Source organism: Callionymus lyra, chromosome 5, assembly GCF_982586985.1.
Source record: "Callionymus lyra chromosome 5, fCalLyr1.hap1.1, whole genome shotgun sequence".
In the NCBI taxonomy this organism is placed as follows: Eukaryota; Metazoa; Chordata; class Actinopteri; order Syngnathiformes; family Callionymidae; genus Callionymus; species Callionymus lyra.
The window spans coordinates 17,218,316-17,244,596 of record NC_141822.1 but is presented as its reverse complement, the minus strand read 5'-3'; the positions used below and the strand labels follow the sequence as shown (position 1 = coordinate 17,244,596).

General features: G+C 36.3%; 1 protein-coding gene and 1 long non-coding RNA gene across 2 annotated transcripts; both read right to left on the bottom strand.

Annotated features, from left to right (window-relative positions):
* Positions 1–4,435: 4,435 nt before the first annotated feature.
* LOC148079590 (calsenilin-like) lies at positions 4,436–20,677 on the bottom strand. Its single transcript, XM_087791211.1, has 10 exons — positions 20,659–20,677; positions 20,487–20,573; positions 15,848–16,028; positions 7,246–7,370; positions 5,638–5,707; positions 5,498–5,568; positions 5,307–5,414; positions 5,140–5,244; positions 4,778–4,840; positions 4,436–4,706 (listed from the first exon to the last, which is right to left on the bottom strand). The coding sequence occupies exons 2-10, from the start codon at positions 20,490–20,492 to the stop codon at positions 4,659–4,661; spliced, it is 777 nt and encodes a 258-aa protein (XP_087647337.1). The 5' UTR covers positions 20,493–20,573; positions 20,659–20,677; the 3' UTR covers positions 4,436–4,658.
* A 1,050-nt stretch (positions 20,678–21,727) lies between these two features.
* Positions 21,728–26,278, bottom strand: LOC148079589 (uncharacterized). Its single transcript, XR_015711327.1, has 3 exons — positions 26,124–26,278; positions 22,385–22,498; positions 21,728–21,905 (listed from the first exon to the last, which is right to left on the bottom strand). It is a non-coding gene; the product is annotated as an uncharacterized LOC148079589 (long non-coding RNA).
* Between the last annotated feature and the right edge of the window lie 3 nt (positions 26,279–26,281).

The window sequence follows — 26,281 nt, the reverse complement described above, 5'->3', positions numbered from 1 at the left end:
GTCGTTCTCCTCCACGTCCAGAACTTTGCTGACATTCCTGTTGATTTCACAACACACACACACACTCACTCACACACACATATGCAGCTAAGCTCCTCCCACAAACAAACCTGTCGTTGTCATTGGTCGATCATCAATAATATGGCACAGGTTGAATGATTTCTGCTGACAGTTGCTTGTCGGACGGCTGTGCTGGTGCGACCAATGATTCAGCTACTGTAAGCCTTTGTTGGTCAATCACAAATTAAAAAGTGGAATATCTTTTTTTAAATTCTGAAATTGAAAATGTTCTTTGCTGAGCTTAAGCGATGACATTATTTTAAGTATAAATGTTGAAAAAGGTTAAGTTAAATCTCAATGTTTCCAGATTTATTCTAATAATTCGAAAGTGAGTCACTTCTGATCTCGTCCTTCCAAATGCAAACCTGAGGATCTTCATCTTCTGACTCTGCTCCAGAGTCTCTTACATCACAGATCTTAACATGGTTCCTTCAACCATCTAGCTGCTACTCTGCTGTAACAAATCGCTCCGTCAGTTGTCTCCACCCTGCCTGCACTCTCTGCTTCACCTCCCTAGTGAATTCTATTTAAAAGGATACATATATATTATAAATACGTTTTAATGTGTAATAAAATGCAGCACTTTAATCTTCTCGGACCCCTCCACCTCCTCTCTTAAGCCCCTTGCTGCAGACCTCTCGTCTGAGACCCCTTCCCCTTCAGAGACCCTCGCTTCTACTCTAAAGCACCAATCTTTTTCTACTGATCTGATTGAAGCACAGGCCAAGTCTATTTCCATGGAGATACATTTGTGTATTCTAGATAGTAGGAGTTCTTTCACAAGAACTTTTAAATATTGCTTTCATTTTATTTGTAAGAAATTTGGATGTTTACATTTTGAATTTCACATCTTAAACTTTAAAAATATGGATTCATTTTTACTTTTATTCATATTTCAAACGTCATTTTCTTTATGTGTGTTCTTTAGGAAGATTGAACCTCTGGATTTAGCAGAGCTGATCCTCATCATCACTTCATGTTGAAAACATCTGTTAAAAATATAAATAAAAAATGTTTTACCTATAGAACGTTTTATTGTAGTTTGATTTTTTTTTATCACAATTTTCTTCAAACATCTGCTAAAATACAAATAAAAATAATAATAATTGTTTTTGTAAATAGTCAGCTGACATACAAGGAAATAAATATTTATATTACAATTACTTTTTTATTTCTACATTTTTAACCTATACACAGGTTTCTAGTATTTTGACTTTTTGATGATCTTTTTTGACTTCAAAAAATGCTTTTAAGAAAACAACGCTCCTTTTTTTTTTTTTATCGGATCACGTTTACTTGGTGAAAGTTTCCTCTACAATTATCTAAAAATACATTTTGTTTTTTTGCAAGTTAACGACCTCGTCACGTCTATCAAGTATCTTTCCATGAGTGGATGAAACATCTGGTTTATAAACATAAACCAGATGTTTCATCCACTCATGGAAAGATACTTGTTTACAAGATGCTAAATGTTCTCCTTGTCGCCATGACAACTAGTTAAAGATATTTTTAAACAAAATAATAGCTTCAACCAAACACTCAATTCACAGGCACTCCAGCCATGATTCATCTTCTATTCTGAGGAATTAAATGAAGAATTCTGAATGTTGTCCAGCACAGAAGAATATGAATCTTTCAAGAGTCTCAGTCTCTCAGCACATCCTGGCGCCGGCAGTTTCTATTTCCTGTCATGAGTTTACAGAAAGTCCTTCAGGGCACATTTGGGAACAATTGATGCTTTGAATTTATTGGACTTTGATAGAAAAAAGGATTCTTTATGGTCTGCCATGAATCTTGAAAACATGTTCATTTTTGGAACTTGCTCAAATGTTGTGCAATTATCAAGGACCTCTCAGTCCGAATGATGGATCGTCCATCATCTGACAAGAAAAACACTTTTAAAAGTCTGTCTGTCTGTCCGTCTATAAGAAAATAAATAATAATAATAACTCTTTTCCGTTAGATTAACCTTATACAGTTGCTGTGTGTAAAAAGTAGACTTTAAACTTTCTTTGATTGTCATTGCACAGAAGAACACAGCAGTGTTTAGTCAACGTAATTACGTTGCTTGGCAACCGTTGAAAAACACAGCAGAGTGAATGTATATATAAAAGTATAAATATAAATATGAATAAGTTAAAAATAGTGCAATATAGTATAAACAGAATGAATAAATAACATTTTAAATATTGCATAGAATTAATGTATATAAAAGTATAATGTAAATAAGTTAAAAATAGTGCAATATGGTATAAATAAAATAAATACATAATGTTTTAAATATTGCATACCTCAGTTATATTTCATTTAGCAGTCTGAGGGCCAGAGGGAAGAATCTGTTTCTGAATCTTTCTGTTCTGCAGTGGATGCTGCGGAACCTTCTGCTAGACGCCAGGAGAGAGAACAGTCCATAGAGGGGGTCGGACAGAATTATTTCGGCTCTGTTCAGGCAGAGTGGTGTCCCGATGATCTTCTCCGCGGTCCTCAACACTCTCTGCAGAGACTTCCAGTCGGAGGCCTCGCAGTTCCCTGACCAGATGGAGATGCTGCTGCTCAGTAGGCTCTCGATGGTCCCCCTGTAGAAGGTGGAGAGGATGGGAGAGGGAAGAGACACCTTTCTCATCCATCTCAGGAAGTGCAGGTGCTGCTGGGCTTTCTTCACCAGGGAGGTGGTGTGAAGTGTCCAGCTGAGATCCTCTGTGATGTGCACCCCTAGGAACTTTGTGCTGCTGACGGCCTCCACCGTTGTGCCTTTAGTCTTGTCGACGTCGACAGAAGCAGGTTAAGGAAGTCCAGCAGACAGTTGCACAGGGGGGTGTTGAGGCCCAAAGGGCCCAGTCTGCATACCAGGTTCTGGGGGATAATGGTGTTAAGCTGAGCTGAAGTCCAGGAACAGCATTCGCACGTGGGTGTTCTTGTCATCCAGGTGCTCCAAAAGTCATGCTGCTGGTTGGTAAGGATTCCACCTAACTAGGCCCAATTACCTTTTCCGCTCTCTTCTCTTAATCATAGATAAGAAAAGCTTTCATTGGAAAAATATGATACACAATAGAGGTTGCGTCATACAACCATTTACACATATGCAGACAATTCTGCAATTTCCCAATCAACCTCTATGGTTTTCTTTTTTGGACTGTCGAAGGAAACCCAAAGTGTCCGTAGTACGGAGGTGAACTATGATGGAGTATAAGGGCCCCTCAAATCATGTATTAAATGCCTTTTGTACACATTTTTTCTGGTAACAAATGCGTTTTCTTTACTTTAATCTTGTAATAAATACATTTCTATACAACTGAAATCTCATTTTAAATGCATTTCTGTGCGACTTAGATCTCGTAGTAAATTTATTTCTGTGCAACGTATATCTCGCGTTAAATGCATTTCTGTTCGACTTAAATCTTGTTCTAAATGCATTTCTGTGCGACGTAAATCTCGTTTAAAATGAATTTCAATAACGCTTAAATTCTGTAATAAATGCATATCTGTACAACTTTAATCTGGATATAAAAGCATGAAATACGACTCAGATCTCATTGTAAATGTATTATATACAACTTAAATCAGATTCAGAACTTATTAGAAATGTATTTTGTATAACTTAAATCACATAATGAAATTGAATGTGTTGATGATGTCATCAGTGGCAACTGTTGACTCAAGGACTCATTCCTTGTGCTATAAGACTTTATAATTCTGAGTTTTCGGGTAAGGAGTGGAGTGAAAAGATGATTCTATTATCCGTGTTAATCTTTATATCCTTTGTCTTTGTTAATATTCTTTGACCTATGTTCTTTATTTTTAGATTTAGATTGTGTCATCTTGCATTTTCTTTTTATTGCACTTTGTTCTTGTTCTTGTTTTATGAATGTCTGTGTTATTCTATGTTAATCTTTGTAACCTATTCTTTGCGTTATTTTCTTTGATCTATGTTCTTTATATTTGCACTTTCTCATCCCTTAACTTTTGTTCTTTTATTTGCACTTTGTTCTTGTTTTTATGAAACTATCGCTGTGTACTGGAACCCGAAAGAGATCTCCATAGGGATTAATAAAGTCCATCTAATCTAAATAAAAACATAAGTGGACCTAGTAAAACAACAATATCACAAGAAATGACATGAAGCCACATAAAATGACAAATAGAAAGTTGTGTTTTTTTAACCTTAAGATTGAAGATGCACAACTGTCACTCCAGCAATTCCCAAAATGAAATATGACTGTCATACATTTGCATTCTTCAAGTGTTTCTGTAACCGTTTTTCATGTTCAGTTAGCATCTGAACCAACAACATTCTCAGCACCTCAGGACGTCAGTGTCCCGCCCGGAAAGGTCAATAAATACACGAGACTGTTTTGTACCAAATGTTTTCATTGTGTACATCGTCCATGCTCATCTGGCTATTTTTCACCCCCGACTATTGGTATTTAACGTGCAAAACAACTCATGCAAAGACACAGATGTTTCAGGTGAGTTCAGTTTCTCTGCACAAGTCCTCGTTCCAGGGGATGTTTCCGGATGAAATGTCACGCACGGATGAAGGTGGATCTGGGAAATCCTGGCAACACGGCTTGATGGGAACGATCCTCCTCCCACAGACTCTAGATGACATTTTCAAAAAGCTGCATGGACGACATTATGTTTTCATCCTGGCAAACGCACAACAGACGGTTCATGAGCAGACCAGTCATTGAAGGGTTAGGGTTTGAAGCTCTGTTACCTTTTGGCACGTTTCTATGAACTCATCGATTGTTACCACGCCGTCTCTGTTGCGATCCATTTTCTGGAAACAAACAGTTGGATTGAAAAAAACAAATTATAAAAAATATAATATATGTTCTGAAAATCCAAGAAAAATAATTGAAATTTGGTGATTTTAAGAAAAAGGACTGAATATAATAGTAATAGTGAAAGTGAATGTTTTGTTTGATGGAACTTCAACTGTTTTCATTAATATTGTGAACTTTGGTTCATTTTATCAGATGACTAATAAGAAAAGTGAATCATTCATCAGATCAAATTATGTCTTGGGAATAAAATCACATGATTTACGAAAAATAATGATTTGAAGTCTAATAATACCTGGAAGAACTTCTCCACGTGATCAAACGGGGAATCGTGTCGTACGCTGGGTGAAGTGTATCGACCCATCATGTCATAGATCGATGTCATAATTGCCAACATCTCCTGCAGGGAAACACACACGGATGCGTCATGAGGCCGAGACACGTGCGCACACCCAGCGTTACTTCTTTGGTGACGTAGCCGTCCTTGTTGATGTCGTAAAGATTAAAAGCCCATCGGAGTTTTTCGGTGACGGAGCCCCGGAGCAGCACCGACAGTCCCAGCACGAAATCCTGGTGGAGCCGAGCGGCCGACAGTCGTCATGGATACACGTACAAGTCAAGACATTGACAGCCACGATACACATTGGACTCACTTCAAATCGGATGGCGCCACTTCTGTCCATGTCGAAGGCGTTGAATAAGAAATGTGCGTACGTGTTAGCATCTGAAGGCAGGAAGACATTTTTTTTTAAATCAAGTCAGACGTATGAAAACATCACGTTGGTTCACTCACCTCCTTGAGGGAAGAATTGTGAGTAAATAGTCTTAAATGTTTCTTCATCCACCAGCCCACTGGGACACTCCTGAAGGAACACACACACACACACACACACACACACACACACACACACACACACACACACACACACACACACACACACACACACACACACACACACACACACACACACACACACACACACACACACACACACACACACACACACACACACACACACACACACACACACACACACACACCTCATTGTTTTGTGTTCACAACACACAGTTTTGTCAATAAAAGTGCTGCGGGTTTGTGACCTCAGGCCTCTTTTAAACGGTGAGTACAGTGGAAATATCCGCCAGTGCTTATTGAGCATCAACAGCTGCTGTATGTCTGAATAGTCAAACTATATTGAATAAGGATCATATGACCTAGTCAAATACATGTTGGTGTCCGTGGAGAGCGGTCAGAGAACATAGAATAAAACACTTTATTGTATTCCTGAGGACCAGTCCGGGTGTAACACATGTCTTAGTGGGCTGGCAGAGGTCATTCTTAGTTATTATTAACCATTTCATGATAAGTAACTTTAGTATTTGATATACAACCAAGTGAGAGCAAGTGACCACAAAAAAAAAAAGTCAAATCAAGATTTCCATTCCCAAAAAGGGTCACATTTATAATATCCACAAATGTAACAAATCTAAAACGGTGTCGGAATAACTCATTTATATTTATATTTGACGGTATTTGTATATTTGGTATTTGAGGAACCTGAAAACCTAAACCGAGTTTTTAAACTTTTTTTTTTTTTTTAAACGTGAGGTTAATTTTGAAGAGTGAAACAAACAATCGGGAACATAATAACAATTAACACATTAACGAGAGAACGTGAACGGACAGTTAATAACAAGTGTTCTTATATACAAGTTTCACAATACGTTAAAAACTGACACTGAAATTCTAATGCTCAACGCCATACAGATCAAAGCTGCAGATTGTTGTGTGCGGGTTGTTTTTTTTTTTTTTTAGCTCAAAAGTGTTTCCTTTCAGTAAGATAATAGATGCGATAAGATCATTTTAAAAGTGTGTATTTTACATTTTGTCGTTGTTAGTGCTGGTGAGACCTCCTCAGTACATTTGACGACAGAGGCTGTTGAATATTTGATAAAAGGCCTAAAATATGACTTTAAACCTGTCTGTGATAACATGACCTCAACTTGAATGGCTGGTGCTTTGAGTGTTTTTATCTGCCCTCCAGTGAAATTAAATGAAGTGTTGGTCTTTAACCACTAGGTGGCTGTAAAGAGCAGGAGATTTGATTTGATTGAAGAGAACTATCGCCACAAACCGACATAGTTCTAGAATTTAAGATATTTCTGTTGGAATTTACTTTTTAAAACTTATATCTACAATAATATCCAAGAAAGGTCTTCATAAAAACCACTGGTGAAAAAGAATACTTGTTATTAATAAAGTGAGATAACTTATAATGATAACAGAAACAAGATGCAAGAAATTCCGGTTAACATCGCTTGAGAAAATAACGATAGTTCAAGAATCTTTAGATTGCATACAAGCAGACCAACGCCGGCCAACACTGACCTCTCCTCTTACATTTTTAAAACCTCTGTAAAGTGACTGCAGCTCCTTCCTGGTGAACTGGGTCTGAGCCTGCAGCTGGTCCAGGCCCACGGGCTGGTGTCGCACCATGGAAAGTTCCAGATCACCGTCACATATATCTGCCGGGGAAAGTACGAGCAGGCGGACAGGGGGATGTGGGAAGCCACACGGGAGGAAAAGGGGAGGGAAAAGCAGGGGGAAAAAAAGAGGGTGGAAATAAAGGGATTTTGGAATAGGGAAAATAAAAGTATAAAATAAAAATATATGGGAGTTTTCATGTAATTTAGAATATAATTAATTTGTATTCACAATAATAAATCATTTCAGGAGATTTTTTTGTTGTTGTAGGACATCAGTTTATTAGAAAATAAAAAAACATTATAACATTGCTTATAAATTGGAAAAATAAAAATGACACATAAATCCCTATAAATAACCTCACAAAACTATAAAACTGATAATATTAGAAAGGATTCTGACATATTAATGTTGTTGTCTCCACATATAATACATATATAACACATATAATAAACATTTAAGTGGACAGTTATAATTAAATGAAATTCTTTTAACACATTGTGCCCTTTTGTGTGCATTTCTAAAATGGAAAAAGAATTGCATTTAGTCACTATGTATCTAACTGTAACTATGTCATATGTAATTATTAGTTTTTTTAACCAAGTTAATCACTACCTGAATATAAAATAAATTAAATGTCTCCTTCAAGTACCTTTCAGATTGTTATCCAATTGTTTATACTTTTATATTCATTATTTTTATTGATCAGAATCTTGTATAATGTCCTAGCATAACTGCACTCAATTATATGCCCTTTGTCTATATTTGATCTATAGTTTGAAAAGTATTTTTCCACATCATTCCAAGTTGTTTTTAATATAAATAATACTTAACAGTTAGAACGAAGAGGCTGCTACTACTGCTAATGTAGCTAACTTAGCATAGGAGCTAGAACATTGAAGCTAGCACTTAACATTAATTTAACAACAAATAATCTAAGATAACAAGACCAAAAAGTTGACAACGATAGAAATGTGGCCTAAATAAGTGCTGATGTAAACCTCCGAATGCAAACAATTGAGAAAAAAGATATCTACTGTCATCAAAGTGCTAACTGCTAAATGTGTAGCATGCTAGCTACGGAGAGGCTTTGTCATATTAATTCATTGATGTAGTTAATTTAAATTTCTTTACTCCTTAAAGTAAGTAAGTAAGTAAATTAGTAATTTGTATTGCATATATATGATGCAATCCATATAAAAACAACATAAATTGCAGACAAACCTAATGTACAGTAATCCAGCAAACAATATATACATACTCTGAAAATATCTTAAGATATACATCATTATAAGAAGTTTAGCTGTAAAATGACATGATTTCTTGATATTTTTATATTTTGTTGCTCACCATCTTTTGTTAAATAATAAAAAAAAAAGTGACAAAACAGAGGTTAAGAATAGAAAGACAGGGGGTTGGGAAGGTTGAGAAGCACAAATAGCATAAACAAATGAAAAAATGTAACACAACAAAATTATTTCATTTAAAGAGGAATAAATCGATTTTAAATACAAAAGGAATACACACAGAACAGTTTCATTTTGGACTATTCAGATTACAGATTATAACATTTTGGAATTAATGTCAAGGTCTCCAGTCTTTACATCCAAATGTCCACCATGAGAACAGGCTCATCATATAGGCGTTAAAAAAAAGGGATGAGGAAATGAATAATACTGTCAAATATCACATCAAACATACTCACCCTCTTTTAGGGAGAACATATAACAAAAAATAAACCAGGAAGAGAATGAGAATAGGTGGTGAAGTTAATTAAACTGTCTGGTAAAACATGTTTAAAGTCAATATATTTCACCATCTCTACACATCATTAACCCCATTTTGTCAGTTTCAAATCATCTCAAGGTAAACTTTTATTAGCCGTAAATCAAAAGTATATCCTGAATGAAACTACAGCTTCACAAACAACGCACCTCGACTTCCCCTAAGAGGGTCTTGAAAATGATGATCCTGTCCACGTTCATATCTACTGTGATGATGATGAAGGGAAGAGAAGTGAACGTGAAACAATAATCATTTTTACTTTATTGGTATGTTTAATACGTTCATTTAACTTCTCATCACCGACTTTTGACCCTTTAAACTATCTTCATGTGTTGGTATAGAGAGGGATTTGTTATGTAAACATTTAATTGTATTCCTTTATGCTGCACTTCCTCCTTTTTCTATGGAAGGCATTACAGCTATTTATAGTCAGTTTTCATAGATAATTAGCTCATAATAATTGTTGTAGCTAATTGTTGAGCAAAACAGAAAATTAAGAAACAAGAGCTCCAAAAAAACAACTATAAATGATCTTGCGTTTGACCTGCTGTAGTACAGATAAATGTCGGAGCTAATTTGAAAAGTTGTCACACCGATCATATTGGAAATAATCACGACTATTGATCATCAAACTAGGGCCTCGTAAATTGAGAGTAAGATATCAAAAGATAAAATGTATTTTCCCCACCAGACATTATTGTACAGATTTGGACAAACTTAACTTAAGAAGTCATCTACGATGTCTTGGGATGTCCTAGTCAGTGGTACCTCAGTAACTAGGGAAGGTGAGGATGGAGAAACTAAGTTTCCTCACTCTCAACACTGACTAGCAGGATGATCCCTTTAAAAGTTGACTTTAGGACTCAAATTACAAGTTCTACATCTGAGGAAATTGGGTCTTTCAATTTTGCAACTGATCGGGAAATAGTGGTGCAAAAACTTGACTTTCTAACAAGAACCCATGAATGTAAACAAACTATGAAACTAGAAATATTGATCTTAAATATTCAGTTTATTAATGTATTTAAATCAATGCATGCATTTCACTTTGCAAGATTCTTCCTGAAACACATGTCCTACCTTCCAATGACAAAGGCTCCCAGATTCCAAACTGCTTGAGCACCACGAAAAACAGTGCAATGACAACTAAAATGGCAATAACTTCCATCCCATCCAAGCCCATTGTTTTTTGGATTTTATCGTCGCAGGCGCCGTTTTCACATCAAGAAAGCCTCTCTGATGAGCAACTAAGACGGACGAAGCCTCTCACGGTCAATCATCTCCTGACTCGAGTCTTTAATGTTCCGGCATCAGCATTTAGATTCACTTAAATCACATCGCTGAGTTAAAGCACCGACTAGTTAAAAATGCAAATGGATCGGCCACAAAGTTTCCTCCTTCTAAAAAGAACGCCGTCATCGCCCCTGGTGTAGGAGTTCCAGTCAGCACCCCTAAAATCACGCAAAATTGTACCAGAAAGCAGATCATCCATTGCATCGGATTTTCAAGACAGTGGAGTTTGGGGGGTCGCTTTCACAACTCCATAAAGTCAGAGGCTCCACCCCCCCTCGCCACCACTTCCTCCATCTCCTCGCACGCAGCATAAGTGTTTTTTATAAGTGTATGTACTAGCATTTGTTGGTGTGTTTGTTTAGGGGGCGGGACCGATGATATCGCTCCACTTATACTTTGACAGTCTTCGCAGTCTTTATTTGCTCAGTCATTTCAGGGATGCAGAGCTGTAAAACCAGGCATTGATCCGAACCCGCTGATGGTCGGGATATGAACAGCACTTAGAGCGGTGGGGGCTGCCCTGCCCTGTTGTGGCGCTGCTCGTGTCTACCAGGTCATTCGGGCTGGATACTAACAATAACACGCTCACTCCCGAGTGGAAAACTACTGCGTGAAAAACGTTCTGAGATCATCATTTCATTATCAGAGCCACCTAAAACAAACCTCACAGTAGTTCATGGTCTAAGGCGTGAATCTGTGCCGTCGGCTGAGGCTTCTTGGTTTCTCCAGGGGAAGATACATGAAGGGCATTAATGGTTGAACCTCAGATTATAAATAGAAATCCACAACCAGTACCAGAGGGACTGGTAGTAGGACTACCCAGTGCATGCATGTATGAAGTAGTCAAGAAATAGAATCAGGGAATTTAGGGAGAATATTGTGAAAGGCTCAACGGAAATTACATGAAAGTTGGGCTTGAATGGCAGTAAATAAGATAATAATTAAAGATATAATGAATACACTTGAGCTTGAAGTTATTAGAATCAATACACCGACATAAAATATTGGTACATTTTTATTGAAAAAAACTGTATTGATCTCTATTTAAATCGAAAAGAAATATTTTGCAATTAAAGTGCAAATATTCACCGTTTGGCCATTTCAGTGTTGCAATTAAACTTATGGCCACTGGATGGCAGCAGTTATTCCGTCCTACGATGAAATCCTGCGAGATCCAGGCGATGGCTGAGAACAAGAGGATACAGCCGACTCCAGCTGCTTTTTAAAGCTGATGTTTAGGAATATTTTCAGTTCTATTAAGTTAACCAAAAGAGAGTGGACCATTCAAAGTATGTCCCCGAAAATCGTTCCGAAAATCATGAAAATGCATCGAAATAAACCATATTGGATCTTATCGTGAGCTGAATATATACTATCAAAATGGTATTATCCATTTCTACAGCCGTGCAGGTGATGTATTTGTTTCAATTGCAATTGTTATCAAATGTACTATACTAGGAGTACAATACATATAACGATACTCGAGTTATGATGCGATAGTTTCACCATAGTGGTGTCTTCATTTAGGCGGCATTCCTGCAGCATTGTCAAGTCAACAGAGCTGTCAGACACACTGAAGAAATCTTCTTATTTTATCAATATTCAATATCGGTATGAACAGATGGAATATCAATATCATTGTCGAAGTATCACCAAGTATAGTTATAACCAAGACTCTTTCCCACCACTAATATTTAAACACCATTTTCCTTCAAACCACCTTACAATTCTAAGTCTAAAACTATTTAATCTCATCATAATTTATCGTTTATTTATAAAAGTATTCACTCTCTAAGGAAAAGAAAAGTGATGATAACCAGATAAAATATCTTTACATGCACTCAGCTTGATCAGCTTGAAGGCATCAGAATCAAAAAGAATGGAGCACATGGTTCACAACTGATGACTCTGCAGGGCATAATGGACTCAGGAAGAAGAAGAAGGGAGTGTGCGGATCAATCAACGAGAGGTAAGATATTGGTCTCAGATCGGAGCCAGAGAGTGACCCGGGAGTGCATGACGATCAGAAAACCGGTGCTGAATTAAACAAGAGGGCAGAGCCATCCTCAGAATCCATACGATGTCAATGCTGAATCACAGACAACATGCTGACATGGCTCATGTGAAGTTCTATCATACATGTGTACGAACATGTGCAATAAGGATTTGATTTAAGGCATGATCCCCAAACACCAGAGACACGGTTATTATTCTGCAAAACAACCTTTTTTATATAGTATCTAAAACAAGGTAATTCCTAAATTTCATTTACTATACTCAACCATAAACTTGACTGTTAAGTTTAGGTGAGAAAAGAAAGATAATTCATATATTCAAATACATGTTGAGACCTTATAATCCCTCCTTGCACTCTTCATACACTTTCCCAAACTGTCCCCTTAAAACAATTCATACACTCTCCAAAATGTACATAATTCTGAACAGCCTGATAATTATGAAAAATAAAAATAAAGTAGATGGACAATATATATGATTTACATTTACAACATTTATTTTAATTTACAACTCAACATTGCATATGATGCATCATTCTCATAATGCTTTGCCGCCCAGCCAAACAACGAAAGCTCACTTACGATATAGAAACATAGATGTAGAATTTTAATACAGTATTTTAGCGACCAATAAGCTGTTGCTTAACAGAGCAGTGTGTATTAAGGCATCATGGGAGTTCTCTGTTTTGAGGGGAACATAACTAAGGTGGGTGCGAAAAATAGTACTTCCCACTAAGTTATGTGACCATGTTGAAGAACAGTATATAATAGGGCTGTGTATTGGCAAGAATCTGGCGATATGATACGTATCACGATACGATACGATATACATTTACATTTTTTAAATATACAACACTTTTTCTGGCTTTTACAGCAAAGAAATGAGAAAATTCTTTCTCTGATCAAATGTGAAAGTGTTTGTAGGAAAGTGCTTCTCAAAAAATTGTAAAAAAAAATAAAATAAAAATTGAAATATAAACTAATATTAACAATAGACAATCAAGTGCCTTAACGTCTTAAACCTGGAGCAACATCCAGTATCTGTCAGTGTTTATTTTTTTTTTACTTTGGACTCTTTTGGCTTTAAACAGAGTTTAAACATCAGCTTTAAAAGCTAATATTAAATATATATTTAACCTTTGAATCAACATTTTACTTTAATTCAAAATGTATTTTATTTATACTTTTTTGTAATAATAATTTGATCTGTTTTGACACAATTTAAAAGTAAATTAGTAAAGCGATGTCAGCCTTTATTCAACCAGTATTAAACTCTTTTTTTTTTAATTAGTCAGATTCCAATGATGAAGTGAACATTAACACTAACAAGAACGTTCGTTATTGTTGACTTTCATTCGTCGACTGAAAGTTTCTCTTGTCTCTACAGAACAGCAAAGTTAACTGCTTCGTTTTGTTTCATCTTTCTTGTTTCTTTGATCTGCTCACCTTCTTTGTCGTGATGCGTCTTTAGATGTTTAATAAAGTTTGCGCTGTTGAATCTTGTAGCATGATTTCTCCTCCTCCACACCTCCGCTCACATCTTCACTGCAGCAGAGCCGCTGCTCTGAGCCGTAAATATATATATTCTTAAAATATCGATACAATGCTATTGAATAAAGATATCGCGATATATCGTTATATCGATATTTTCTTACAACCCTAGTAGGGGTAAGTGTTCATTGTAATAGATCAATTTTAATACATGACTGTCTTCTGAGATTACAAGAAAAGACATGTGATGATCCATTTGATCGAAATGATTTGTAGAACATGATAAAGAGTTTATCATTCAGGACAACATGCGAGGTTGACAGTGTGCCAGAACTGTTACACATACCATTTATCTAAATGTAGAAAAGTGATGTGATCAGCACTTCAAGTCCAGACTGTTGAACAATATGCATTAGAAGCACTAGAACATGCATTATCCGCCAAACATGGCCTCATCCTGTAAAGTCAACATTACTTTCTCTCCTAGCCACAATTTTCTTTTTAAGTGTTGTCTTTTCTCATTGGATTTCTGTGTGAATGTATAATCTCTATTTTTTAATGTGTCTTACGACACAATCGATCTTAGTCATTATTATGATTGATGCAAGATTAGAATGATACTAAAAACAAGAAAATAAATACTATTTAAATATAGTTTCAACCTTCAAGAAATGCATTCATGGTATGAAAAAACAAAACTGTCCAGAAACAGGAATTATGATTGTGATATTGCTGGAGGATCACTTATCTCATTTTAATTATCAAAATAATCTTTGGTCACAATACTATCATCAACATTAATCTATTTTCCAGACAACCATTCGAAGGGCCGCATAAAATGACTTGACAGGAAGGATTTGGCCGTCGGGCCTTGAATTTAATACTTATTCCAGATTGCTAAACAATTATTTTCTTTTAGCTGTGAAAATAAAAACCTGATCCATCATAGTTATTTATACATTTATTTTGTATATGCTTAAACGTTAGAGTTGAATGGCATCTAATAATGTATCATCTTGTTTAATTCTGACACCTAGATGCTTAATCCGATTATAAACAATAATACAAAAGACTTAACATGACATGAATGCAATGAAAAACGAGAGAATAAGAGAAGAAACTGTACAGTTATAAGGCCTGGGAATGATTCATTTCAAATATTTTATTTTGTATTATCCATTTTATTATTTCTTTTTCCTTGCACTTTATTTTTTTAAACTGCGCTGTTGTGAAAGTGTGTTTCCCCTCTGGGGATGAATAAAGCTTTTCTATTCTATATTCTATTCTATTCTAAATGTTGTTTGACGTGCAGGTGCAGTAACTCCAAATTACCACATGATGGCGATCTAGTCAAAAACAATTACAAGCGCCATAAACAACAATGCATCAGCATCATGTAATAATGTTTGTGTGCATACTAGTAAACATGTCTTGAAGTATTGAACAACCCTTTCCCTGCAAGTGAGCATATTATATTTCATCTGACACTGACAAGCATCTCCTGATGTCACAGCCAATGATGAAGTTTGCATTTTAAAACGCTGACCAGGATTGAAGGACCGAAGTCAAGAGAATGCTCACCAATGAGTTTATCTGCCTGCACAGAAGGACGACGTCAATAATTCAGAGACGCAAGAAAACGGGGGCAACAGCACAGGAAGTCACCGAGCTCTCCGTCTCGAGACCTCACCTCAGGCAGCATAAATCATACATCGTTACTGAAATATTTACAATTAAAAGACCATCAAGTCAATTATTAAGTTTGTGTGCGTGGGTTTCAGATACAGTTCAATCAGGTATTAAGATGAGGCGAGGACGGCAGTGGTGCTGGACAACAAATGGAGGGTTGGAAGTAAAACAATAACATTGAAAAGGAAGTCTGCTGCCTCTAGTTCAACACACATTGTTGTGTCTTTGTTCAAGTGTGCGTCTACCTGGACCCTGTTGAGTGGTGCTGGCAATGATCCACTTGACCAGACAACACTGCATCAGAGATTTTCGAGTGAAGCGAGGTTTCTCCCACTTGGAGCCCTCGGGCTCTCCACCCTGGTTCGGATCTTTGCCGTTGGCATCTGGTCTCAGGTCGCCGTCCACCTCCTTCTTCTTCTTATCCGCCTGAGGGACAGAGGAACAACTTTTTATTTCAGAATGTGTCCAAACTAAATAATGTAGACAAACACATCATTTAATTATTTTCATCCACATCAAGTCTAAGGAGTGTTTGAGGCGTGTTGTGTTCCGAAGCTTCAAATAAGCAGATCATTCATCTACATTTACTCATTGAACCCACAAGAACAACTTTGCCTCTAGTGTCGCAGTAACTGTTCCACACTAAATGTCACAGAGCTGCAGAAAAATTGGAGAAGCCGAAATCATCCTCCCCGATAAAGGAGCTTAATTCAACTGTTACGATACATAAAAACCATCTGGTTAGAACACTAGCGTCAACATGATAAATGCTATGACCCTTTTTATTTCACTAGCTTCAAAAAAAACAACATCTTTATTACAATTTCCAAGGACAAAAATATTTTCAAAGTGGTATGAAGCAGGTGCCATTTTTATAATTACTTTCTTCCAATCTCTTAATGTTTTATAATAAACTATATGATTCATTCCATCATTTAATAATAATCCTCATCTGAGAAGTTTAACAAATTAATTCAGAATTTTCTTTTTTTGTCATTTATTTACCCTTTAAAGTAATGTCCTTGATATTATACTGCAGGTTTAATTAAACAAACGATAATTAGAAAGATGCTATTCCCATAATGCAGTTCATATTTGTTATCTTAAGTATACACAACCTTAAAGTGATTAGTATACTTGATTTCAAATCATTTTCTTTCACTACACCAAACATGTTAACTCTTCAAAGATTACATTTCTGTTAATAATAAAATAACAAACCATACAGTCTGACTTAATATATTCACTTCCTGTCTTTTTTCTCAATATTACATGTCAAATGTGGTTAATGTCAAGTTGGTAACGATGAATTAACAACTGCTTGCTTTTAAAAGAAAACCACCTGGTTGACTAGAAAAAACTAAAGTATCTAAACTATAGATGATGCATGAGGTGAGAACATGGTATTTTAGGCTACGAGTCTTACATACTGTTAATCTCTTTAACGTCTTTAATTATTCTTAAAACGTATTCCCACATACATATATACAGTCCTGCTGATTGCCTTCTCACTCGCCCGACACCTCCCACCCGACTCCCACGTCCCCCATCGACCAGAGACACCCAGCAGAGCAAGCAGACCTGATGAAAATTATATCATGGCTGAGAGGACATCGGTTTAAATATCTTTTGATTCCTGTAATTTCATCTGGTAAACAAAAGTGCCACCAAAGCACTTGTAGTTTTTGAACACCTCATGTCATCTCTGATCAAGTATCCTCGACAAGATCAAGGTCAATAAGCATGATTGACAGTACAGGTCTATGTAAGTAAGTAAGTAAGTCAGGCAACAGCCTGAAAAGATTTCTCTCCTCTGGTCCTGAGTCGTGTGCGTGGAACCATAAGTAGATTCTGATCCACAGACCTCAGAGCCCGAGCTGGGGTGTAAGGCTGGATCAGATCACTGATGTAAGGAGGAGTCTGACCATGAATAGATCTGAAAGTAAGAACCAGAATTTTAAAGTTGATCCTGAAAGAAACTGGAAGCCAGTGAAGAGTTTTAAGGATCGGAGAAATGTGAGTTCTTCTACTAGAGCGGGTCAGAATTCTCGCTGCAGAGTTCTGAATCAACTGCAGACGAGACAGATCCTTCTTGTTAAGACATGAAAACAAACTGTTACAATAGTCCAACCTATGGAGACCATCTGGTTAGTCGGTGACAAGATGATCGAGCTCATATGTTGTAATTTTGGCCACAATATTATCCTGTTGATAACAAGCTTATGATTCAGGCCACAAGTCAAAATAGTGACTACGTTTGATTAGCAGATTTACAGCTTTCTTCACTAGTTAAATACAATAAGAATGTTTTCAACTTGAATCAGAGAAATAGGCCTGAATTTGGTTGCTGGAGGAATTAACTAGTGGACTACAAATTCAATACAAAACCTAAGAAGGGGTTTGAACTCCACACCAGAACAGAGGCTCCTGTCACAGCCTCGGTCAGTGTTATTATTAAACCACAATTTGTCCAGGAACACATAGTTGTGTTTGGATTGGGCAGACAAAGTAAGGTTATTAGTATTCGATTGTTTTGTGAGACAGTTCAAAACACAATTCAACAACTTTGTGAAGATTTTCTTGCAACTGAAATTGATAGAAGTTCCAGCAGGAGAACGACTTGAAATAAGACAATTGTTCAATCCTTCAGTTTCATCCATTTTCTACTTTACCACAGCAGCGTGTCATCTGACGTGAGACAAACTCTTACCTACAGATGAGATAAGTTTCCTCTCACGGGATGTGAGGAAATGTCTGAAGCTCCTTTTATACCTCAGAAAAAATTACCAGGTAATTTTGTTCTGTATAAAATGGTTCGGCTGCCATCTGTGTGCAGGTCCAGACGCCGGCAGAAACGGGTATCCACCGAATGCCAAGGCCGATTATTAATAAATATCTTTCTACCACTGAGTAAATAGGCAGAAACTAAACAAGGTGTGGTGGAATCAGGGAGCTGATGGAAGCAGCCAAGCAGTGTCACAGCGGGGGTTGACAATCAGTATTTATTTGGCGGTATTAAAGCGCCCACAGGCGAGTCATATCGTGTTAAAAAAAAAAGAGAAGAAAATCAACTCCTTATTTAAGGTGTTGAAAATGATCAGAGACACAGTGATTATCCAGAAGATATCATGGCTAACAGTCATGCTGCTAAAAGATGACATTTTTCAAGTATTTTTTAACATTGTTTAAAATCTGAAACATGCTCGTCAGACCGCTCAACATAAAGGCCGTCGCTCTCCGCCTCCAACAAAATGATATGATACTGCGGCTTTTCTTTTCCGAGAGCCCTGATGGAAGCGCTGTGTTGCAGAAGGATGTGAAGCGGACAAAATTTGGGGACCTGACATCCCAAAGTCTGCATTATTAAATAGAGAGCATCCATGTGTGCAAAGTGTTGTGGTGCTGCATTTGATCAGCAGCAGCCTGGAGCCCAGCACAGGTCCAGGGAGTGGAGTTCCAGTTTGATCCACCTTGATGGTGCCCTTGAGCAAACATGTCCAGATTAAAGAGAACCTTGCATTTTTTTGTCTCGCAGTGTTGAGCAGAATAATTGATGAAAAACACAGAAAACTGAAACTTAACTGCTGCAGAGATAATGTGAAACTTCAGAGGATCAGAGAGATCAGTAAAGGATATAAAACAACCTTCACAGCTCACTAGAGTCCCAGTTGAATTCACATTCAATAGTTCCCATATTTTATTAAAGCACTACAGCAAACCTGGGAATGTCTTCCTGCTTCTTCCGACTCAAAAAACAAGATTGAGTTAAATTATTGAGCTCGCTTTGCTTAGTACAATTCTTAACCACGGAAATACATGCAATTTGTCGTTTCAAAGGCAGCAAAAATATTTATCTCACGAGCAAAAGCTCCCACAAATGTAATTCAAAAACATGTAAGACTCCAAAATTGTATGTAACAGAATAATCCATTACAGTAGAAGGAGCTGAAAAGAGAGTAAATCAGTAATACATCATTTTAAATAAACAGAAATTTCAGATGATTTCAATTAATTTTTTACAATGTCAGGGTTTCTTTGATTCCGCAGAAATAGAAATGTAAGGTAAGGTAAGGTAAGGTAAAACTCTATGGATCCCTCAGGAGGTCAAGAAATTGTTTTTTCCCAATAGCCACAGAAAATACAGCAATTTTTCATAAAAAATAAATAAAAATAAAACAAGAACAAAAACATAAATAGAAAGAACAAGATGATACAATCTAAGTCTAACGATAAAGATAAAGAACATAATTATAAAGATAAAGAACATATAGAAATGTGACGTCATTGTTGTGCAACATATCTCGTTTGTATGTTGAACATTAACAACTTTTTACAAAAGGAATGCTGTCATTTATGAATAAATTAAACCCTTAAAAACTATATTTATTTATACATTTTTATTAATACAAAACAAATTCCTACATAGTCCTTGGTATTAGTGTCTAAAGTACATTTTTTAACAAATTGAATAAAAGAAACTAAAAGACTTGTTAATTGTTTGTTAAGAATGTTTTCTTAAAAGATGGGTGTGTTTTGTGTGCGTGTTTGTTTGCATGAAGTAAAACCATCTGATGTTTCATCATGTTCTGTATAATTTAATGAATCAAGTTGTAATTTGAAAAGTTACACAGCAGCCTCAAGAGCTCAGTACTGGTCGTATAAAATATTATGTCTGTAGCAGCACAGCATGTAAACTTGATTAAATAAACAAGAGTATAAATAATATATATATGAAAAGGTTCCAGACAAAAGTGCACGGATAATATTGTTTGTAATAAGTAGTAATCTACATTTCTATCAATCATTTTCTACCGAAACATTTGTCTTGCTCGTCACATTTGGGTCAACAAAACATGCACAAACCAAAGAAAGCTGAGACTGTACCTGCATGTTGAGTCCTAACGTGAGCCGGTCTGACGGTCAGAAGCTGAGATCCTTCTCCAGCGACTCTCTCGGAGCTGCAGCAGCAGACTGTGAAGGAGGAGGAGGAGCAGCCGACAGTCAGGGGAGCAGCCTGGGAACAGGAGCAAGTGTTGCACATAATTAAACCTCTAACCTGACGTCTGGAGAAGTGACGGCGGCGTCGTGACGGCGGCTCAGATGTGTCTCAGCAGGTGCAGGGGAGGCAACAATCGTGACCGGACTGTTATTGGATAGATCCAGACATATTAAGAAATGTTGTGTCGGTGTTTGACTCCCAACTCAAACATTTCTCTCGGAGGAAATTAAGAAATATTGCAGTTTTATAGCTCTGAGCATTTCGGTAAATTTGGGCCCACATATTAAACAAAGTTTTAGTTTTTACATCTTGCTGCTTGTATATGGTCAACACATGACGAGCAGGGGTTCGGATAAAGTTAGTAAGCAAGTAAGTAATAGTTATTTGTAAAGCGTCTTTCTAGACCAGGGTCACAAAGCGCTTGAACAATCAAAAACAACATGGTTAAAATATATACTTTAAAAGGCCAAGACACATAAGACAAACACAGGAGTCCCAGAAAATCAGTGAAAAGTCTGCACAAATAAAAACGTCTTGAGATGTTTCTTGAAGGAGTCAGTAGATCATCAAACACAGAGTTAGAGGAAGATTGTTCCAAAGCTTAGGAGCAACAGCCTGGAAGGATTTCTCTCCTCTGGTCCTGAACCGTGTTCAGGAACCATCAGTAGATTCTGATCCACAGACCTCAGAGCCCGAGCTGTGGTGTAAGGCTGGATCAGATCAGTGATGTAAGGAGGAGCCTGAACATGAATAGATCTGAAAGTAAGAACCAGAATTTTAAAGTTGATCCTGAAAGAAACTGGCAGCCAGTGAAGAGTTTTAAGGATCGGGGAAATGTAAGTTCTCCTACTAGACGGATGAAAAGTACTAACTCACTCTTGAGACACTTACATGTGTGTAGCATGACATGATACTTTGTGTTCATTGTATTTCCTTTTTTTCAAATACCTTCCTTCATATGGCTGTAAATTCCATTTATCTAAACCAGTGGTTTCAAACTCAGTCACAAAATCTTATAGAACTCAGGTAAAGGACATTTTATATATACCAAAATTACTTTAACAAGGAGTAACACATTCTCATCAAATACATTTCCTTTAACCTTACTTTTATTGTTACTGGAAGTCTCTGTATGACTTGACATGAATAATCTCTGTTCCTTATTTTGGTGAAAAAACATTTACCTACCTTGATTTTGTCCAAACCATCCGGCGGGCCACAGAAAAGGAATCGGCTGGCCGGATTCAAGCCCCGGTCCACAGGTTACCTCTGCCAAGAAGTGTGATCATCTGCCCCAAATCTGTCTGTTTGTAAAATATCAACAGATTTCTGGCAAGTTCTTAGAAAATCTTGTCAATGAGAAAAATGACCATCTGGTTCCACAAATCTTTAAAAGTCATCAAATAACTCTTATCCCTGTGTGCCCTTTACGGCCACCTAACCAAACACCTTCATAAATGACATTTCATTTACTAAAAAGACTAAATGAATGTGGGGTAAAAATAAAAAATAAATGCTTTTCTAGCTTGTCAAAAATAGAGAAAAACAAAAAATATTTGCTTAAAATTTCATGAAAAATGGAAGGCAATTTTGCGATCTAGAAGTACAGATTTCCCCTTAAATGCTTGAAAATATTTATGGAAAAACGTAAAGGTTGATTAATCAACAACTTCATAAATACCATGAACGTTTAAACACCCCTTTATCATCAGAAGTTTTTGTACTTAACAGTCCTCCCAACAATACTATATGCAGTAAAATGAATAAAGCGATAAACACTCACCAATGTAATATAAATCATAACCAGAATATAATGAAACAGAGAACATGTAGCTCAGGAAAGATGCCTGCATCAGTGCAGGACCCTGTGGCGAGGATGATGTAACCTGCCAACCACCTGAGGAGAGGAAGAAAAAAAAACTGCATCAGAAAATATCTTTGAAAATGATGCAGCAACGGTTGCGTTTAATTATAGTGAAAATGTCGCCAGAATAACTTGGTTCTCCCTAATATGCCAAATCCAAGTTGACCTTAAGCCTTGACATTAAGGTGCAGCTGCATATTTCCCTGTTTACAGTCACATCGCGCTGAAGGGTGAATGAATACGAGAGCAGGAAGCCGTTCCAAAAATATGCTGGAACATTAATTCTGCCGAAAGCCTCTTCTCACATTCTGCTGAAACTGTGAGCAGCACCATGAAGACACAATGTACAGGAGGAGACACAGGCCGTGAAATATTCATATCTTGTGCTCGATTTAGAAAAGAGTCCTCACCCTATCATTGTGTTATAAAATCAGAAGGAGGGTCAAAATAAAAATATTCCAAGTTTCTTGATTTATTTTTTATAAAACGTAAGACTCTTCAAAAAATGTACTTTCGTTAGAGATTTAACTGTTAATAGTTGATGGAGATGGAGAATAAAGAGTAGAGATAACAATATAAAAATAAGAAATCTAAACAAAAACATGGGACTGAAGATGAATGCAGGTGAAGTATATATAAAGTACCCGAGAAAATTAAAATAACAAATAAGGAAGTAAAGCTAAAGCCAGTCATGGAACAGGAAGTAGTTAAATTAGAAAAATTAACATTGATAATAAAAAAACTAACACATGTCTTGGGTAATTAGAAAAGTAAATTAAAAGGGAATGTTTTCCAAAGTTGCTTTATTTTCATTACACTCATAAAACTGGTATTTTCAGGACCCACTCGTGGCTCTCATTGGTGTGAGTTTTGGCGGGAGAAGGGATGTAGCCTAGCATTACTTTGGCTACAATGAAGATGAAAAAAAAAAGATATCAATGACGTCACAGCGTCTTGCTCGCTCTTTACATACACAAGCATGTGTATTTGTCTTGTTCTTAACTTCTTTTTTTTTTTAAAGATTCAATAACACGAACAACTTGAAACCTACTGGGGTATGTTAGCAAACACACAGCTAGCATCAGTATTAGCTGGCGGAGGTGCCGTTTTGGCTGCACGTTCAAGTCGAGCAAAATAAATATTTTTATACTCCATATTTTGTGATTTAGTCATATGAAAAGTGAGCATACATTTTCTCCATTCATCCTTACTGTCTCTAGCAAAACATTAACAGCTTTATAATCCACCAATTAAACAGTAAAAGCATTCAATAACTACTTACTTACTCACTGCAATGGTTGCAACGATCCTCTATGGTTCCAGTGAATAAATATTTAAATTCTAACCTTCATGAAATACTTATGCAAGTGTTTTATGTAACATTTTAATGACGTATTAATGTGGAAATGCTGTTGGAGGAAAGACACTGATCCACATCTGGGACATTAAAGTGAGACTTTACATGACGACCAGTGCATTAACAGAACCAGAAACATTTATTCCCAGTGTTGTTAACACAACATAGGGTTTGTTTGTGGACTCAGTACAGAACAATCTAATGAAATAAGATAACACACAAAAAAATAGTAAAACAGAGGCAAAGACCAAGGCAGCCATTCTGTGGCACAGAACATCTTATAATTTTACTTTATAATGGATACTAAATATGAGATGAAAAAACATTTTTTTTAAAGAAAAAAATGTTTTCACACAGACTATATAGTCTTCTGCGCAAGAATTTTAGCACAACTGTAACGTTTCCTAATATTTTAGTAAAATGTTTACAACCAATTTTTGTTTAGCACTCAAGAGTTTCACGAAGCATCGAGATTCATGCACAACTGAACTCTAGCTACACATTCTTTTAAAGACTAAACAGCAATTGCTGCGTAAACATCTTCATATACAGTGGTTTCAGAATTTAAAAATAAATGTCGTTTTCTGTGTCTGTCAGTAGGATTGTTTTATTATAATTGAAAACATAACATTTTATTAATCAATTTGTTAAAAAACACTCCCCACAGCAGTAGATCATCACATAAACACTGGTGCTCAGGGTCACGGATATATTCCTCAAGAGTTCGTCGAAATCTTGAGAAACTTATGAATCAGATATGAGGAGAAGAAATGAGGGCAGTGGTGTCCAAAAAAGATGTTGCAGCTTAAGTGGTCTGAAATATTAATGTTGTTACTAACACATGATACTAAAAAAAAGTGCAGGGATTCATTGTGCCTGGAATTCAAAGAAAATGTGTATTAACGACACAACACTATACTGTGATATTCAAATAAAATAAAAAAGTTTAAATTGATGTGCAACTTCCTGCTGAGTGTCGAAGAGTCTTTGTTAAAAAGAAAATAGTGTCGACACACTTTAATTAAGTCGGTGAACTTAATCACTCACCTGTGTTAATAACATAGCTCTGAAGATTTGTACGCTCGACCAGAGAAGGTGTGAGGTTAATTACATCGAGTGTCATCGCTTCACTTGCTTTGCGCTCAAAGCCCAGTGGAGGGAAAATGAAGAAGATAAAAGTTCAGGTGTTTTTTTATTAGAATATTTTTTCTGAGATTGCATAACAAAAAGGATAAATATTAACATTTAAAGGGTTTTTGTTTTTTTAAATCAGCAAATTTCTAGATAATAAAATAAAAAAAAATTAGGAAAAGTCATGCAACTATTTGAGTTTATGTTTTTAGAAATATTAAGCTTATAACAATAGAGCTAAAACACTAGCTAGCATTGTTTAGGTACACAGAAATTCATGCTTTCAAATTCCTGTAGCCAATTTATATTTGTGCATTACACTTAAAACGTCTACACCATGTCTGGTATATGTACCAGTTTTGTCATCATTGAGGTTTAATACCTTATTTATTCTTACTTTTTAATCCATACATGTTTAAAAGAACAATGAATGAACGGTGTCACTCAGTTTCAGTACTCAAATCAAACACAAGATGTCAGTGTTGTCCGTGTTTCCGTTCAAATGTATTTATTAAAATAAAAGTTTATGAATTTCTGTTTTTCATCGTAAACTAAACCTTAAATATATTTATCATCATCCATAAACTATATGGTTTTATAGTAGGAGATGACGCCCTTTAATTCTGAGGTTGGAAACCCCCCCACCATAGAGCCAATTCATCGTTTGTGCGACCCCTAGGGTTGATGAGTCAGAAATCATTGCTTACAACAAGCAGATGTTTTTAAGAACCCATTTTTTTTCCCACATAAAATTGACAAATGTAACAGCATAAAAAGAGATTTAATTCGGTAATACACTACATGCTTTTCTTAAATATATAATGCAGTACAATACTAAACGCATATTTTTGATCATTCACTTAAAACACTTTTTTTTTTAAGTTTAGTCTAAATTCTATGGCCGAAAGTACTAAAAGAGAGTAATTCATGTTTCCAATCACATTTAAACTTAACTCTTACACTTATTTTGATTGTTTTTCTGGAGCTCACATTGACCTTGACACTAAACAAGTTGAAGGTTGTTCCTAAATATCCAAGTTGCTTTTGAAATCTTCTCAAACGCATTCAATTTGGTTAGAGACATACAAGGTAAAAGAACCTTCGGTCGGTTTTCACTCAAGCTCTCTTGAATATGTTCTCAAAGGATTCCAGACCATAAACACCACTCACAGCGTCTGAAAACCGAGGTTTTCCCATAATGTTTTCATCATCTCTGACTGGATTCATGGCCCGGATTCATGTCCCACGGAGGAGGATTTACATTTTTTCTGTGGTTACTCGACAGCCGATTAAAAGTTGAAAGGATTTTCTCGTCGTTTCTGACTCAA

What these genes read in the sequence shown, in the direction of transcription:
- LOC148079590 (XM_087791211.1), bottom strand. An exon ending in ACGTGGAGAAGTTCTTCCAG is followed by an intron (nt 4,841 to 5,139) that starts GTATTATTAGAC and finishes GTTTGTTTCCAG; the next exon opens with AAAATGGATCGCAACAGAGA. An exon ending in TCATAGAAACGTGCCAAAAG is followed by an intron (nt 4,707 to 4,777) that starts GTAACAGAGCTT and finishes TGCGTTTGCCAG; the next exon opens with GATGAAAACATAATGTCGTC.